The following is a 15,965-nucleotide window of genomic DNA, read 5'->3' as shown; positions in this document are numbered from 1 at the left end:
TTGTTTTGTTTTGTTTTCCCTTCTACATTGACAGACTTGTCGTTTGCTAGGCTGTGATTGGGCACTTGGCCTCGAGGTACAAGTTAACTATGTGGCCTGAGAGCGGTTTGGGCTCCTCCCCCTTTTATTCTGTATTTGTTCTTTTTGAGTAATTTGACAAGAATTTGTCAGCAGTTGGTGTTGATCTTTCTTGTGTCGAGTTCAGCAAGAGTAAATGTATCAATTCCAAATGTATAAATGCATATTTAAATGCCTTGGTTACGAGAGCCTGCAGCTATGAAGGGGGCACCGCGATAAGGTGCGGCGTGTTCCAGCAGGCTGATATATAGCAAGCCCCACCTGATGGTAAGCGTGCTTGCTTCGGCAAGCGCGTACGCTAAATTGGATACGATACAGAGAAGATTAGCATGGCCCCTGCGCAAGGATGACACGCAAATTCGTGAAGCGTTCCAAATTTTTTGTGTCGTTCTGCAATAGTAAATGTGTAAAGCCCTTTACCCCTGATAACTATAAATCATAAAATATTACAATTGTTACAATTATGCTCTTCGAGTTCATTGTTAGGGTAAAGGACGTGGGCCTAAATTTTTTTTGTGTTTAGTGACAGATTGCAATCTGTCTGACCGCAGTGCTAGTGACTTCTTAAGTTGTCTTTCTCCACCTTCCCAATTCGCGTAGGCATTCCCAGAGGGAGAAGAGTTTTGTTTTTTTTGTTTCTTTGTTTGAGATCAGTGTCGGCCAAGAATAAATGATCAAACAAACACAGGAATTATTCTTCAATCACGATATGATATCAAAATTCAATGCTTCTTTCCCTGTTTCTGCCTGATCAAGCCTGCTGGCTTCTTTCGTGTCATATATCACAGGATCCTCACTTTCCACTCTAATCTTGCTTAGATAGTTTCTTATTAATTTCCAAATGTCCTTTAAGCAGTTAAAGTAAACCGAAACTTGCTCTTTGAGGCAAATTTTTAAATTCTAAATTTTTTCCACATCTGCCTTGTTGTTTTGTGCTTTTGCTCAGCACACAAGAATATTGTTTGTGTTCATTTTGACAAAATATGAGATCAAATGGAACCTGGAAATGTTTTTAGTTTAGGTGAAATTCACCCTACGGTAGCTGGGATAGGCTTTGTTAGGTTCCAGCCCCCCACGGAAGATAATGGATGGACTCTAAACTGTAAAAACAAAAGAAAATTCTTAAATTTTCTTGGCAAATATCATGTCAGTACCTGTAAAACTGTCAGTCTTTTGAAGTTGTTTCACTCAAATCAGATTGAAATAAAAGGGAGTTATTTTAAGTAACATAATTATCTGATGCATATTCATTATTTATTTTTGTTTTTTTCCCCCAAGGAATTGGTCAAGGGGTTCCTGTCGTAGCCTTGATCTTTGAGGGTGGTCCCAATGTGATCCTGACTGTGCTGGAGTACCTTCAGGAGAGTCCTCCTGTCCCAGTGGTGGTGTGTGAGGGGACCGGCAGAGCTGCTGACATATTGGCCTACGTCCACAAGCAAACCGAGGAGGGCGGGTAGGATGAACATTCACTGATGCCATGAAAACAACCAAAATTTGCCAACAGTAGAATTTACTGGATAAAAATTAAAATTTCAACTTAAATTTTAGATATGAAAAGCAAAACTTAACAGTAAACCGCAAATGCTGAGGAACCCTATATGCAACCAAAGAAAGTTGAAGGATTTCAGTCATTTTATTAAAACTTCCAGTAGAGCTGGGCGATATAAGATTTTTTTCATATCACGATATGTTTTTTTTTTCATTTCAGGCGATAACGATATCTATCACGATATAAGCCAAATAACTATATTTGTAAGATTTAAATGTGCCGTTGCTCACAAGTAAAATGTGAAATAATCAGCAGCTTGTTTTTATTTAAATATTTATTTCCCATAATAAGTTCAACAGGGTAGATGTACTTAAGGAACATGAGACCTTTTCAGATAAATAAAGGCAAATATTGCAAACTACACAAAAGGCAGCCGCTAAAGCGTTTAAGTTTCAAAATAGTACAAACGAAACAGACTACTAAATTGTCAATTCCACTTAGAAACAAAATATTAATTCTAAAAATAAATCTTAGTTTGTTTTACAGAAGAACAGACAAAATTGACTAACTTTTGTCAATATCAAATAAACTGAGAACTAAAAGGAAATTCTCAATCTCTCCTTGTTGTATAGCTTAGCTTTTCAAACAGTTTTAACAGTTACTTTAGTCTGACAAAAGCCGAATGACGAATTAGCGCTTCCAGTCAGAGACTGAGGCTACGTCCACACGTACACGGGTATTTTTGAAAACGGAGATTTTCCGTTTTCGTTTTAAAAAATAATCCCGTCCACACATAAAGGCAGAAATGAAGGAAAACGCTGCTATGAACATGCCAAAGCAGCAGGTGGAGCTAGATTCCTAACCGTGCAGAAATGTTGGCCAATCAGAAGTCTAGAAGCCTCGGTGGGGAAAAAGGAAACAAAGCTGGGGCATAGAAGCAGAACCGAGTCGTATGTGTGGAGTGACAGTAACTGTGTGTATATGTAAGCATTTAAACACTGCAGAGAGTAGAATTAACAGTAACAGTATTGTAGAAATTCATTTCACTGAAACAATAACGTGGCGCACAGTGTGACGTCAAAAAATGCGCACACATTTGACGCTGCGTTTTCTCCGTTTTTCTGGTCCACACGTAAATGCAAAATCGGAGTTTTCAAAAATCTTCGTTTTCAGTGACCAAAAACGCTGTTTACGTGTGGACGAAAGGTGCAAACGCATAGAAAAATCTGCATTTTCAAAAATACCCGGGTACGTGTGGACGTAGCGCACCAGTTTATTGTATTTCCAGACTTGTTTTCGGCACAATTTACAGTGCACGCTACTCTGTTTTTTGTCAGACTTGAAATAGCTGAAATACCTTCACACTACGGAACTTCTATGGCTCTTCCGTTCGACAATCTCTCCGGCATTGGAACCATCATCTGTTTTCTCTTCGGTAACCTTCGGTCACGCTCGGTTGATTTTTCTAGTCGGCACACTCATTTCCTCCATTACCCGGGCGGTACGGTGGCTGGCTGCTTCCCAAACAAATACACATGTGCGGCTCGGCACTTGTGCTGTACGTAACAAGTCACGTGACGTGACGCTGCGGCTGTGATTGGTTCAGCTCTGCGCTACGTAATTTGGATTGGCTGTTCTTTTTTTTTTTCTTTTTTTTAAGAGGACAAGAGCGGCGAGGTCTATCGCGATAGTTTAATTTTTCTATCGAGAAAAAGTTATATCGCGATACATATCGTTATCGTTCTATCGCCCAGCTCTAACTTCCAGTGTGCATTTAAAATCTTCAAAGTTGTCTAAGTGAGACTATTTCTGAATCATGATACTGTTATTGCTAAATAATTTGCTGCTTTAATTGACACAATTTTTCCTTCCTTTTTGTCTTTCTTTTAACTTTGTTTTGATAACAATACTTTTTGTGGCTTTTATTTATTTCTGACATCTATTTCCGACTTGTAAATAGCTCCGTTCACACAAACATTCAGGCATTTTTATGAAACACAAGAGATATGTATATGTCAGTAGCATTGGGTTTTACAATAAGAATAGGACTTGTTTGATGATTTGAAGTGAAATTAAATTGAGTATATGAGGTAGAATATGTAATAAAATAAAGAAAAAAAGACATTTGCAAAATAGTATTAAAATACATGAAGTGATTGTAGAACTGCAGTATTTAAACATGGTGTTTAAGCTTATTATTTATGTTATTGGAACAGGAAATGTTATTTCTGAAGATAGGAACGTAGAAGGGCCAGTAAATTAACAGCTTCACTTTCATGCACAGCTTTCTTGTCACCATGGCACACCAGTACAGCATTTACATTATTGCAGACGCAGCACCACTCTGTCTCTAAATCTCTTTGCTCCTCTCTCCCCTTATGAACAGGGCCCAAATATACTTTAAATCTCCCATTTGGGCTTCAGTTCAACCTGGTCACCATTTGATAAACCAAACAGAACCATATCAATCGTAAAAGCAGAGACGAGCTCCTGAGACGATTTAAAACGAGTGTTTCTCATTTTCCCTTAAAATTAAAAAGTCATAGTTTACTTCATATTTTACACTTGCCTCTCTGTGATCCACCAGTGGGATCTGCCCCACAGTTTGAGAAACACTAGGATGAAATAAGGGGTTGCTCCAAGGCGAAGTATAGGACTGAAAAAGTATTTTTTATCATGCAGTGCCACTGGAGTGCATTCAAAGCATAAAAATATGGCTGAAAAGGTTCATCTTTAGTTTATTCATTATTAAGGATCTATTTGTTTTCCTAGGACAAAAGGAGTAGTGTATCACAACATTAAGACAAGACATTTGTGTAGCTCTTTGGATAAATTGTTCCTTCTTTCACCAGTACTAGTCTAGAACTTCATGCAACCCTAAAACACAATCATATTAATATTGCTAAACAAGTGTTATATGGGTAATATGATGGAATCAAACCCATAAAGCATTTTATAGCTGTGTATTTTAGCAGTTTAACTTTTCCACAGCGGCCTCCCTGATGGAGTGGAAACAGACATTATTGCAACCATCAAGAAAACCTTCAACTTCAGCCAAGGTGAAGCAATCCATCTCTTTCAGACTCTGATGGAGTGCATGAAGAGCAAAGAACTGGTAAACTTTCACTTTCTTAATCACATTTAGTTGCTCTTAATTCTTATTTATATTCACTCATTTTCTCCCACAGTGACAGTGATTTGGGAAGTTCAGAGGGACTAAACAGAAATGTATAAAAACTAAAAGCACCAGAAATTGTGAAAGAAGGTGGTTTAGATTTCAACCTAAACAGGGGGTTTTCAAAGTATGATACCATGGGCCTCCCCACCCAAACAAAGCTGAAACTTTACCTTGACAGAAAGACACACCACCGAGGAAGGGTTTGAGAGATGCAAGCAAAAGCATAACCTTACCAGTAATTTGTGGCGTATAACCTTGTATTTTGTTCTTCTTTCGTTCTGTTTGTTTACATTTTGATATCCTTAAAACTGCGATAAAACTCAACTTTTGATAGATCTTACTTTTTTTTTTTAAACACGAGTCTTCCTAAATAGCAGAATTGGTTTCAAAACTGTTGGACTGAGATGAATTACAACTTTGAGGTTAAAGAGAAGAGCAGAAGCACTCTCCAGGAAAAGAAAGACAAAAGGCATAACAATTAATCCATATCAGAATCATATGTCTTCCAACAGCTATGAAAAAAATAGAATTGAATCTAATTTTTGGCAATTGCACAGTTTTACTTAAAATTGATCTAAATCAGTAAAAGTTTTTACTTTCATAATTAAGAAATAAAATAAAATAAAAGTAGGACATCGAGACCTTTATTTGTAATTACACTTATAGATTTTGATTGGTACTGGACAATAAAGACATAAGAGAAGAGAAGGTTATTTGAGCCTAAAAATAAGGATTTTGTGTTTCTTTGTAGAGATGGATTGAGAGAGATAATGAGCACAAATGCTGGTGCAAATTGTATTATATTTCACATCTCTTCTGATACACTTCTCTGTTACCTCTACCTGATTGAAATCCTCTTAACCTCCTGAGCCAAACAGCACACTAATGCAGAGACGACTGTGGATGTAATGTTGTAGAATAGATTAGAAAAGAATAGCTTTTTATTGTCGTTGTACTTGTACAACAAAATTGTGGATGTAAAATCTGCCTTCTTGCATATTGGTGACAACTGCTGATTTTTCTAAATAGTGGATTTTTTTTGGGGGGGGGGGGGGGGGGGGTTATGATTTCAGCTTCAACCATGTGGATAATGTCTGTGGGAGCCTTATTATAAGTGTTTTTTGTGTTGTTTGTTTTTTTTAAAGATCACTGTGTTTCACATCAGTTCTGAGGAACATCAAGATATTGATGTAGCCATTCTAAGGGCCTTACTCCAAGGTTAGTGGATTCATTTTCTCTGAACCTTTTATCCTCTCATTTTCTTTAATAAAGGAGCCAAAAAAGAAAGTCATGTAAAGTTGATTCAGTTTGTTCATACACTATAGCCATTGGCATTTGAAGCTTAAGATTTCAAGACTTGGTAATGTTGTTTTTCTGATATAGATATGCTTTGAGAACCTAGTTCCCCCCAGTGTGCCCTTTTCTTTCAGCTCTGAGGAGATCATGTTGCTCACATTCACATGGCCTCCTTATTCCAACAATCACTGAGCTCTGTCTCTCACAGCTGTATCCCACCCTTCTCTGTATCCTATTTAAAAAAAACTTTTTATTATGTCCTGCCATTATTCTTTGAATCTTTTTATTGTAAAATTGTATAGGAGAATAATATAGTTAAAATGTTGTTAAATTAAAACGCAAGCAGTCTTTTTCTCTTAACAAAACACGTGAATGGGGTTAAGCATGTTCAGAAGATAAAAGTTGAGGGCTGTGGCTTAAATATCCACTTAGGCAAATATTTGTCAGTCTCAGGTGCTGTTTTCATAGTACAATACTAGCTCACCCTTAAAAAGATCCTGGGGTGCAACCACTTTTTTGCTTTTAAAAAATATTGGGGTTTCTTCAGAGATCCTTGAGTTTTCTAATGAGATATAGATTGTCTCTTATACATATATTTAGGTATTGTTAATGGGCACCATTCTTCCTTCCTTTGTTTGTTTTTTTTAACCTAAAGACTAATTTCAATCAAACGTAGCATAAGAGTGTAAATGGTTCCATCCAGAAACCTGTGCAGATTAGACTAATTACTTGATGGAAGCATGAAAAAGTAAGAGTTATTTTTGCACATTTGCTTCCTTTTTCACTTTCCATTTGCAGGTAAAATGAGACGCAAACAAAAAGATCAGGGAAAATGACCTCAGATTGAAGAACTTACTTTCCTTTTTTACATCCAGACAGCATAAATTATGTGTACTGTGGTCATGACCATTCGATTCAGATGGCTCCTAAAGTACAATCAGGTAGATTAGTGTAGAAGAGACCAGTGGACTGAGCGGGATCTACTTTGTAGTCTAATCTGCTCTGTAGCTGTATTAGTGTGTAATTGACTGTATTACTGTGCTGGACATGCTCTGCTAATGCCCTCTAATCCTGTGTGTTGGCTAACAGGAAATACACAGTTAATAAGGCTTTAGTTGCCTGTGAAGTAATGTGTTTCTGTGTGTTTATACATAGCTTTACCTGTGTGTTTCAGGCACAAACGCATCTGCCTTCGATCAGCTGGTCCTGACTTTGGCCTGGGACCGTGTAGACATTGCCAAGAATCATGTGTTTGTGTACGGACAGCAGCTCCTGGTATGTCTGCATGTTTGTTTGTGTGTGTGTGAGCCACAACTCCCAGGAATGTTTGCTTAGCTCAGCATTAGCTACAAACCTTTGCACTCACCCAAAATAACCCCAGAATTGTTGTTGACCACAGTTTGTAGTCTGAAGACCCAGGAGACTGTTTGGGCAGGCTGCCACGAATTACTTGTCTTGACTGTAACGTGAACCTTATTACAGTTGTCTTCATAAGCAGGCCTCAGTGCCTTTGTTTATTTTAAAACTGGAGGACTTCTGGCTCTTGTGTAAATAAGAGAGTGGATAATATAATTTTTATTTGTATTTGGGTTTTTGTTTTTTTGGTCTTCTTAATTTTGTTTTATAGATATTTTCTATAAGAGAATGCTTCATACCAACATGTGTATTTTTGTGTGTGAAGGTGAGCTCTTTGGAACAAGCAATGTTGGATGCACTTGTAATGGACAGGGTGGACTTTGTTAAGCTGCTCATAGAGAATGGAGTGAGCATGCACCGTTTCCTGACAATCAGTCGGCTCGAGGAGCTCTACAACACGGTACCATCCTATGTCATGTTATAGCCACTTAATGAGAGAGGTGATGGGTATAAAAGATGTCATTTTAAATGTGTGGTGTTTGTATTTTTTTTTATATTGTAGAAGCAACCTCCCAACAACCCAACTCTTCTTCACCTTGTTAGAGATGTCAAACAGGTAATTGCTTCATTTACTATCAATTTACACAATCTTTTTTTCCTGATATTAAGTGTAATCCTCTTAATCTATGTTTATTGTACCTTTTTACAGAGCCATCTGCCTCCAAATTATAAAATCACTTTGATTGACGTTGGCCTGGTTATTGAGTACCTGATGGGCGGGACTTACAGGTGCAACTACACCAGGAAACGCTTTCGAATCATTTACAACAATCTTCATGGAAATAGTAGGGTGAGAAACGGCTGATATTTTTAATGTGTCATAAAACTCTTCCACTTTGTATTTTATTTTAACTTTTAGCCATCAGTGCTGGACAGACCTGGCATACCCAAATGTCTAGTGAGGGTGCATTGGGAGTGTCTTATGGAGGCCCTGATTTGCAAAAACTTCAGTTCCTACCTTAGCAATCCAAAGATGGCTGGGGAGATCGAGAATCGTGGACCATGTTTCGCACCTCTATTGCTGAAGCTGCTATATGGAGCTATGGTCACAAGGTGTCTTGATAACCCCAAAACAAGATATTGGACACCAGAGGTGAACAGAACGTTCAGGTTATAGAATTGTTTAGCTTGGGTTTGCTTGTAATGCCGTAGATGCGGCTAACAGGTACTGACTGGCGAAGTGAACTCTGTCCCTAGGAGTAACTGAAGCAAAAGCTGTGGTGTGGGAGGAGCTCGGTGAAATCCTCAACTATGGTCAGAAGCCTTGGGAAGTGACCAGAAAATTAGTTTGCAGGCAGATACAAGTGGCAGAAATGAGCTTCTTCTCAAAGGTGTTCGGCTTTCCCTTAGAGCTAGGGTGAGGGCCCGGCCATTCAGGAGGGGCTCAGAGTAGAGACACTACTCTTCCACATCAAAAAGACCCTGTTGAGGTGATTTGGGCATCTGACAAGGAAGCATCCTGGACGTGAGGTGTTTTGTAGGTTGTTTCCTACAGGTCAGGCCCAGGACGCACTGGATAGACTGTTTCTCAGCTTGCTTGGGAGCACCTCTCTGACGCCCCAGATGAAGTGGAGGAGGTGGCGGATGAGAGGGGAGATCTTGGTTTATTTAATTAGACTGCTATCCTTGCAGCCCATTCTCACATATGCAGCAGAAAATGGATGGATGGATTTAGGCCAATATTTTGGTTTTTTTATCTTGCCAAGCTAACAAGCAAACATTGTCAACAAAACATGTTGGTGACATTGTTGGTTGACATATTTTGGGCTTTAATATCTATAATTATATTTGTTATGAACAAGTAGTCTACTAAACGTGAATATGGGTTCATGTTTTTGCACAGAGGTCTGGGCGCCATACAGCAGGTCCTGGTTTAAGAAAAAGTCATGAGTCTTTTAGCATGCAGGCTGACAAGAAGGAGAAGACAAGGCACAACCACTTTATCAAGACTGCGCAACCGTACAAACCCAAGGTAAACATGCCTAAAAGGCTGTGGTGAATTAAAGCCTCTGCATATCTGGAACCATTGTTGAAAGTAAGGTCTGTCTCCTTCTTAACCCCCCATTGTTCATTTCACTTCTCAGCTCGAGTCTTCCACCGAGCAGAAACAAAAGAGAAGCAAAGAAGAGATTGTGGACATTGACGACCCAGAGACGCGGCGTTTCCCCTACCCTTTTAATGAGCTCCTGGTCTGGGCTGTGCTGATGAAAAGGCAGAAAATGTCACTCTTCCTCTGGCAGCATGGAGAAGAAAACATGGCAAAGGCACTGGTGGCCTGCAAACTCTGCCGGTCTATGAGCTATGAGGCCAAGAAGAGCGATGTAGTGGATGACACCTCAGAGGAGCTAAAGGAGTACTCAAAGTAAGATTTTCTGTGACTTTTGATACGTTTCAGATATGAGTGAAATATTCTTTTTATATATCAGGAGTGAAATAATCGTGCGGGTTGTATCACAGTGAGTTTGGGAGGTTGGCAGTAGACCTGCTGGAGCAGTCATTCAGGCAGGATGAGACTATGGCCATGAAGCTTCTGACTTATGAGCTAAAGAACTGGAGCAACTCCACCTGTTTGAAGTTGGCTGTCTCGTCTCACCTACGACCATTTGTGGCTCATACCTGCACCCAGATGCTGCTGTCAGACATGTGGATGGGACGACTGAATATGCGCAAGAACTCCTGGTACAAGGTTCATGTTCCATTTAGATTTTAATTTTGGTAGAAGATAAAGCTGGTATAATTTTCATGTGATATTTAGAGCTTTGCTTGCAGATCTAATATACAAAAATTGCTATCAGTACCTTTTATTTAAAAATGGTCAACAAAAATCTATCTTCTGTACCTGTTAAGTGAGTCATTAGGGAATAAAGCATTTATTTAAGGAGGTCATACTCTGAAATCAAGGTTAGACCTTAAGCAGCTAATGAAGCTGAGTTACACTGTAGTGATTAATCACACTATAGAAAAGCAGAAAAGTATTTACATTTGTGAAAACAGCAAAATTGGCAGTGCACACATCAGGTTAGTTTTTCTCTTAAATGGCAATGTTATGGGTTTCATCAGTGTTTGTAATTCAAAGGACTGTCTCAACAAATATAGCAGTACCCACCCCCATGAGTTTGCATGTATCTGCAGGTGATTCTGAGTATCTTGGTGCCTCCTGCCATCCTCCTGCTGGAGTACAAATCCAAGGCTGAGATGGCTCACATTCCTCAGAGTCAGGATGACCACCAGATGACCATGGAGGACAGCGAACACAACTTCCAGATCATAGCTGAAGACATTCAAATGGTTAGATTTACACACTGTCTTTGTCTTGTGTGCACTCTAGAATTCACCAATGTTTTGACAGACTTTATGAATGAAAAGCTGTCAATTTGTTCTAGTTGAGCAGTATTAAAGGCTGTATCTATGTATAACAATGAAAAGTGAGAAAACTGTAATATTCAGATAATTAAATCTTTTTTCCTCATTGTGTAATTTGGGCCTGTTTAATGTTTTTTGCAGGATGTGTTTAAGGAGACAAGATCCCATGACCATGTGGAGACAAAAAGTGACATGGAGACACATGTTCGTTCCAGGAAGCTGCCTTTAACCAGGAAAATCTATGCCTTCTATCATGCTCCTATTGTCAAGTTCTGGTCCAATACGGTATGAAGATTACAGTGAAAGCGCATAGATATATATGGAAAAGCAAGTTGACTAAGATCTTCTCAGACACTTAAATTATCTTTTTGCCAGCATTGCTTCACTTAAGAAATTTAGTCGCCAAATATCCTTCAACTAAAGCCAACATGCACCCTTGTGTCAGGGAATCAGATAACATACAAGAGGTTTCTGCCACAACTTTATCTACTCCTTGGTGCATGGAGAAGGGGATAAAGTCTGAAGAAGTTAAAACTCCAGCAATACGTGTCTAGGAAAAATTCAGTAAAGCAATAAAGGTGTTGCTCGAGACTTAACGACTTGAGGTAATCAAACACCATTGAGACAGTAGAAGGTACAAGGGGCAGCCCTGATTGATCTCACAGTATCTCACCCACATGAAAGCTTATGGAACATAATCACACTAAAATATCCAATATAAAACTTACAATTAATGGTTCTAGATTATTGGTAAGAGGTCTTTATATATATTTTTTCTTCTTGTTCTTGTCTTGTATCTGGTATTCATCATTCAGTTGTGGGTTTTGTTTTACCTGTGTTTAGGCAGTCCCCAAGTGGCAAAGCACCACCTTCATCTCCACATCGTTACTTTTTATTTTAAATAAAATACAGTAGAGAGTGGGCAGGAAAGTGTGTTCAAATCAGAAGGCAAGGGGTGCACCTTTCAAACAGCACGAGTCCTTCTACTAATTTTCCTTGAGGAAAATTATGTTATAATATATTTTCTTAAATACGCTCATGCACTGTCAGGTTCACGCTCTTCTTTTCTCTCGCATTTTTCTCACTGTTGCCCAACACTAGTTCTCAGAAACTTAGGTTGGGACTGATCTTTGTTGGTTACTGATACATCACTAAAACCCACTAGCCTACAGAATATAGCCTCTGCCTACGCTTATCTACATCTGCTTTAGCAGATTTCATCCGAGTTTAAGCACATTACTGCATCACTGCACCGCTGACTTGCCTATCACCCGTGGGATAATGGCTGATTTTTCCAGCAGATCACACCTCACATGTCAAGGTTCAACAGTTTTCACAACTGACTTAATTAACGTTACACTAAGAAACTGGACGTGTGTGTGTGTGTGTGGGAGGACATTTTAAGACTTTCCCACAGTTTACAGTGTGTTTGACCTACTTAAAAAATTGTACTACTTAAGTAGCAATTTTATACAAACTTAAATTGAGAGTCAGCGTAACGATGGGAAACACTAGAGTTAGGCATTGCTTCCTTTCTGAACCCCTCCTGTGCTTAAAAAGTTATGTGACTTAAAAATAGCAGAAAAATAATGTTACTTAAAACATCAAAACTGGCTGATTCGTTTAGGGTCAGGTGGGAACTGTTCTCAGATTTAGTTGATTTTGATATGGAATGATATTTGCGTGGAGGCAAAGTTTCTTCAGAAATGCTGACAGTTAAGCTTGCTGACACAGACACTGCTGATGTTAAGCAGGTATAATGTTCACCGTCTTCGTTTACTGTGTTAGTTTGTTCATGGTTGTTGCTAGGTATAGAACACAAAGTGAAACTGAGGTTGGAAATGTCTCAAGTTTTGTTACTATTTAACCACAAAACAAACTGCTGGACAAATTTAAATTTGATCTGAGATATATCTATATCTGTCTATGTATCTATCTGTCTGTCTGTCTTCTGAGTCTGATTATATATATCAGAGTTTATTATTTTATCAGAGTGTCTGTGTAAAATTGTACAATATCTGGCTGTGCAGAAGTTGAAGAAATTTACTTAAAACCACATGCCAGCCTCATGGTGCCTCTAAAGAAAAAGTTGGACTCGACAAAAACATCAGGCATCTGACACTTATTCATCAGCACAAGAAAACATGTTCAGCAAATAGTAATAATATAGTAATGTGATACAAATTACACGTTTAAAGACTAATTTGATGTTATGGTACGACAGTTTGTCTGTGTAGGTTCTCAGTCATTTAGGTCATGGTAGTTTAAGGAGCTTGGAAAGAAAGTGACTGGACTTCTTAAAGTTTCTGGAAGACATTGCAAATCTCATCCAAGAGGCTTCTTTAGTTCTAAAACCAAATGGTGGAGAGTCCCAGATATTTAAACCCTAGTGCAGATTGTCCCTTAAGAGGGTCACTGACTCGCTATTATAAGAATATTACTACTGTGTGATGAGGCTCGTGATTAATAGTGGGTGAATGGCTTTTTTTTGCTTTTTTTCCAAGCTCCTTAGACTAGTATGACAGTTGTACTTTAAAGTCTTCTGTATCATCTTCTCCTGTGTGACTATAAGATCATCTCGCTCCATCTTACTGGGATTTAAGTCACTCCTATCCTCTTTTCACCCTTCCCAGTGTTTGATCACAAGTTTCTGTTTACTTTTTGATGGTGGAGTTTTTTCGGTGGACGCAGTTTAGTGTTTTGATTGGTTTTCCTGTTGCCTTCTGTGGGTCACCTGGTTGTCGGTGGGTAGTAAAGACAAGTTTGCATGATAGGAGCAGTAGAGGAGAGCAACAGAGTGGGTTTTCTGTAGTTATTGACTTTCTTTGAACATATGGCTGCGCAGTATATGTCATATAGGTATTCATATTTAAAGTGTTACCAGAACTGAGGATTATCATTGTCATGATTATTTATATTTATATATTGGTGGTTTCCTCACTTAAGTGGTAGGGTCCATGTGAGGCTGGGAAAGACATAAGTGTGGGGACTGAGTAGTAGAGTCGGGGGGGTTGGCAGCTTCCACTGAGGCTGCATTCTATTTCATTTTATTTTTTTAACTTTGTGTCATTGACATTTTATTTTATTAAAATGTTTGCAAAATAAACAGTACCTTTTCCACCATTCTATTGCCTAAAGACCTGCTTCATCAACATCATTTTTAAACCTTTTGTTGCCAAACATTAAAAACACCCCCTTGTTTGGTTTCTTGGTGGCACACTCATCCTGTTTCTTGTATCCTCCTCTAACACAACAGCCATCTGCATGGCCTCTTTTACCACATCGATGAACAGTCTCTTTGGCAGCTCTATTTTTAATATCCTCTGCCAATTATGTCAGGGATCCCTCTTCTGCACATGTCCAAAGAGGGCAAATGAACTACTAAGCCCAGGAGTTGTGACTAATATTGGGTTGTTAATATATTACAGTAAATGTGCTGCTGGTAAGAGGCCCTAAAGCCTTTATGGTTAGGTATTTACTTTTCAATTTATCACTGTGAGTAATCAGTTTTATATTAAATGCACTGACTAAACAGGTTTTAATAAAAATAACAATTGTTTGAGCATTTTCTGTTCCATTTATCAAGTAATCCACCAAAGTGCCCCATTAATACCTTCTGGGAACTGAGAGTTGTGAGTTTCACTTGAGACTGAGAGGGATGAATTTCTCTCACAATATTTATTCAGACGGCTAACCACCAGCTGAGCTCTGAGGCCAGAGACTTCAGGGACATGACTATTTGTTCCCAACTCAAAGTGATGAGGTTCAACCCTTTAGAAGGACTTTAACTGACCTCATCTCAAAATAATTAACTGATGAAGTTATCTGAATTAGGGGCTCTTTGTAAGCCAGGGCCGTTTTCCATTTCCGTCCCCTCTGATTTATATACTATAGAGAATCTGCTGTGCATTGTTTCACATGTAGGAGGGATGGGAGGGAGGAATTTTTCTTTTTTTTTTAAATGAACCTTACTTTATTTGTCTCCCATATTCAGCTCTTCTACTTGGGCTACTTGATGTTGTACACATATGTGGTGCTGGTGAAAATGTCTCAATGGCCTACTCTTCAAGAGTGGGTGGTCATCGTCTACATCTTTACGGCTGCCATTGAGAAAATCAGAGAGGTGCGTGGATCAGAAGTGTTCCTTTTTCAGATGCATGAGTCTCCATAAGTTCGTTGTCCAAAATGAGTTTGCATTTCATAGGAATACACAGAGGTTAGCTTATTATTACAGCTTCTTTCTGGAGGACTGACTGTTGTTTAATGTCTTTCTGATTTCACTTCTCTTCTCTATTACTGCTTTTACTCTCTAGATGTTTATGGCTGAGGCTGGCAAAATAAGTCAGAAAATAAAGGTGTGGTTCAGCGAATATTTCAACGTGTCCGACTTCCTGGCCATTGTGACCTTCTTTATTGGTTGTGGCCTGAGGTTGGGCGGAGGTGATGCCTTTGGCCCTGGGAGGACAGTTTATTGTCTTAACATCATCTTCTGGTATGTGCGACTCCTGGATTTCCTGACTGTTAATCAACAAGCTGGGCCCTACGTTATGATGATTGCCAAAATGGTGAGTCTTTTCTAAGTTTAGTATTCATTTGAACACAAATTTTACAGCAACTTGTGACACTGAGGATGAGATTGTTTAATTTACTTTCATACCACATGCACAACAATGTCTGGTATGTGGTTCTAGGAAAATTCAACTTGAGGCATGCAGAGTGAATCTCACGTAAAAGGGAAAACATTGCCTCCAGGCTCCTGGGCCTGTCAGACATAGTTTCTGCATAACAGAAATGAAGAACTGCAGACTGAGTTACTTTATCCCCAGGTTGAGTGTTTTAGTCCTGCAAAACCTTTGTTGTGCTGGTTAACAAGGGGCATCCTCCTTTAGAGGCCCATGAAAACCCCAGAAACCTCAACAATAGTACCTAGCATGCTAGGTGTCCCATCCCCACCCCCACTCCCACTTTTACCTCTCATGTTAGACATACTGCAGCCCAGGTGGACGACGGCGTCTTCTAAAGCCAATTTCCTGCTTCTCTCAGCAGCCTCTGATAATGACCTGATAGCTTGTCAGAAGGCTTGTCCTCGAACCTCCATGCTTTCTGTGTGGTTGTTGGCCGCAAATTCTCCTTATCCCATCTCTG

At 39.0% G+C, this 15,965-nt stretch overlaps 1 protein-coding gene and 1 non-coding gene across 4 annotated transcripts in view; both read left to right on the top strand.

Annotated features, from left to right (window-relative positions):
- Positions 1-15,965, top strand: part of trpm7 (transient receptor potential cation channel, subfamily M, member 7) — an 80,739-nt gene that overhangs the window by 39,551 nt on the left and 25,223 nt on the right. For 2 of the 3 annotated variants that reach the window (XM_086271939.1, XM_086271995.1), the window contains exons 8-21: positions 1,357-1,531; positions 4,559-4,682; positions 5,891-5,963; positions 7,216-7,316; positions 7,723-7,857; positions 7,960-8,013; positions 8,107-8,247; positions 9,301-9,429; positions 9,542-9,819; positions 9,915-10,143; positions 10,590-10,745; positions 10,962-11,105; positions 14,815-14,943; positions 15,134-15,385. In XM_086271939.1, coding sequence (XP_086128065.1) covers positions 1,357-1,531; positions 4,559-4,682; positions 5,891-5,963; positions 7,216-7,316; positions 7,723-7,857; positions 7,960-8,013; positions 8,107-8,247; positions 9,301-9,429; positions 9,542-9,819; positions 9,915-10,143; positions 10,590-10,745; positions 10,962-11,105; positions 14,815-14,943; positions 15,134-15,385 — 2,120 coding nt within the window. Of the gene's footprint in view, positions 1-1,356; positions 1,532-4,558; positions 4,683-5,890; positions 5,964-7,215; positions 7,317-7,722; positions 7,858-7,959; positions 8,248-9,300; positions 9,430-9,541; positions 9,820-9,914; positions 10,144-10,589; positions 10,746-10,961; positions 11,106-14,814; positions 14,944-15,133; positions 15,386-15,965 lie in introns of all 3 variants that reach the window. The other variant, XM_086271860.1, reaches the window with a different exon arrangement.
- Positions 352-459, top strand: LOC147338740 (U6 spliceosomal RNA). Its single transcript, XR_015130333.1, has one exon. It is a non-coding gene; the product is annotated as a U6 spliceosomal RNA (small nuclear RNA).

The sequence above is a fragment of the Aulonocara sp. 'chitande type north' Nkhata Bay genome, linkage group LG1 (genome assembly GCF_057382095.1).
Source record: "Aulonocara sp. 'chitande type north' Nkhata Bay isolate Kocher_YH1m ecotype deep benthic linkage group LG1, A_spYH_male_GT1.1, whole genome shotgun sequence".
NCBI classification, from domain to species: Eukaryota; Metazoa; Chordata; class Actinopteri; order Cichliformes; family Cichlidae; genus Aulonocara; species Aulonocara sp. 'chitande type north' Nkhata Bay.
Note: the sequence above shows the minus strand (reverse complement) of the source record. Positions and strands in the feature narration are given on the sequence as shown.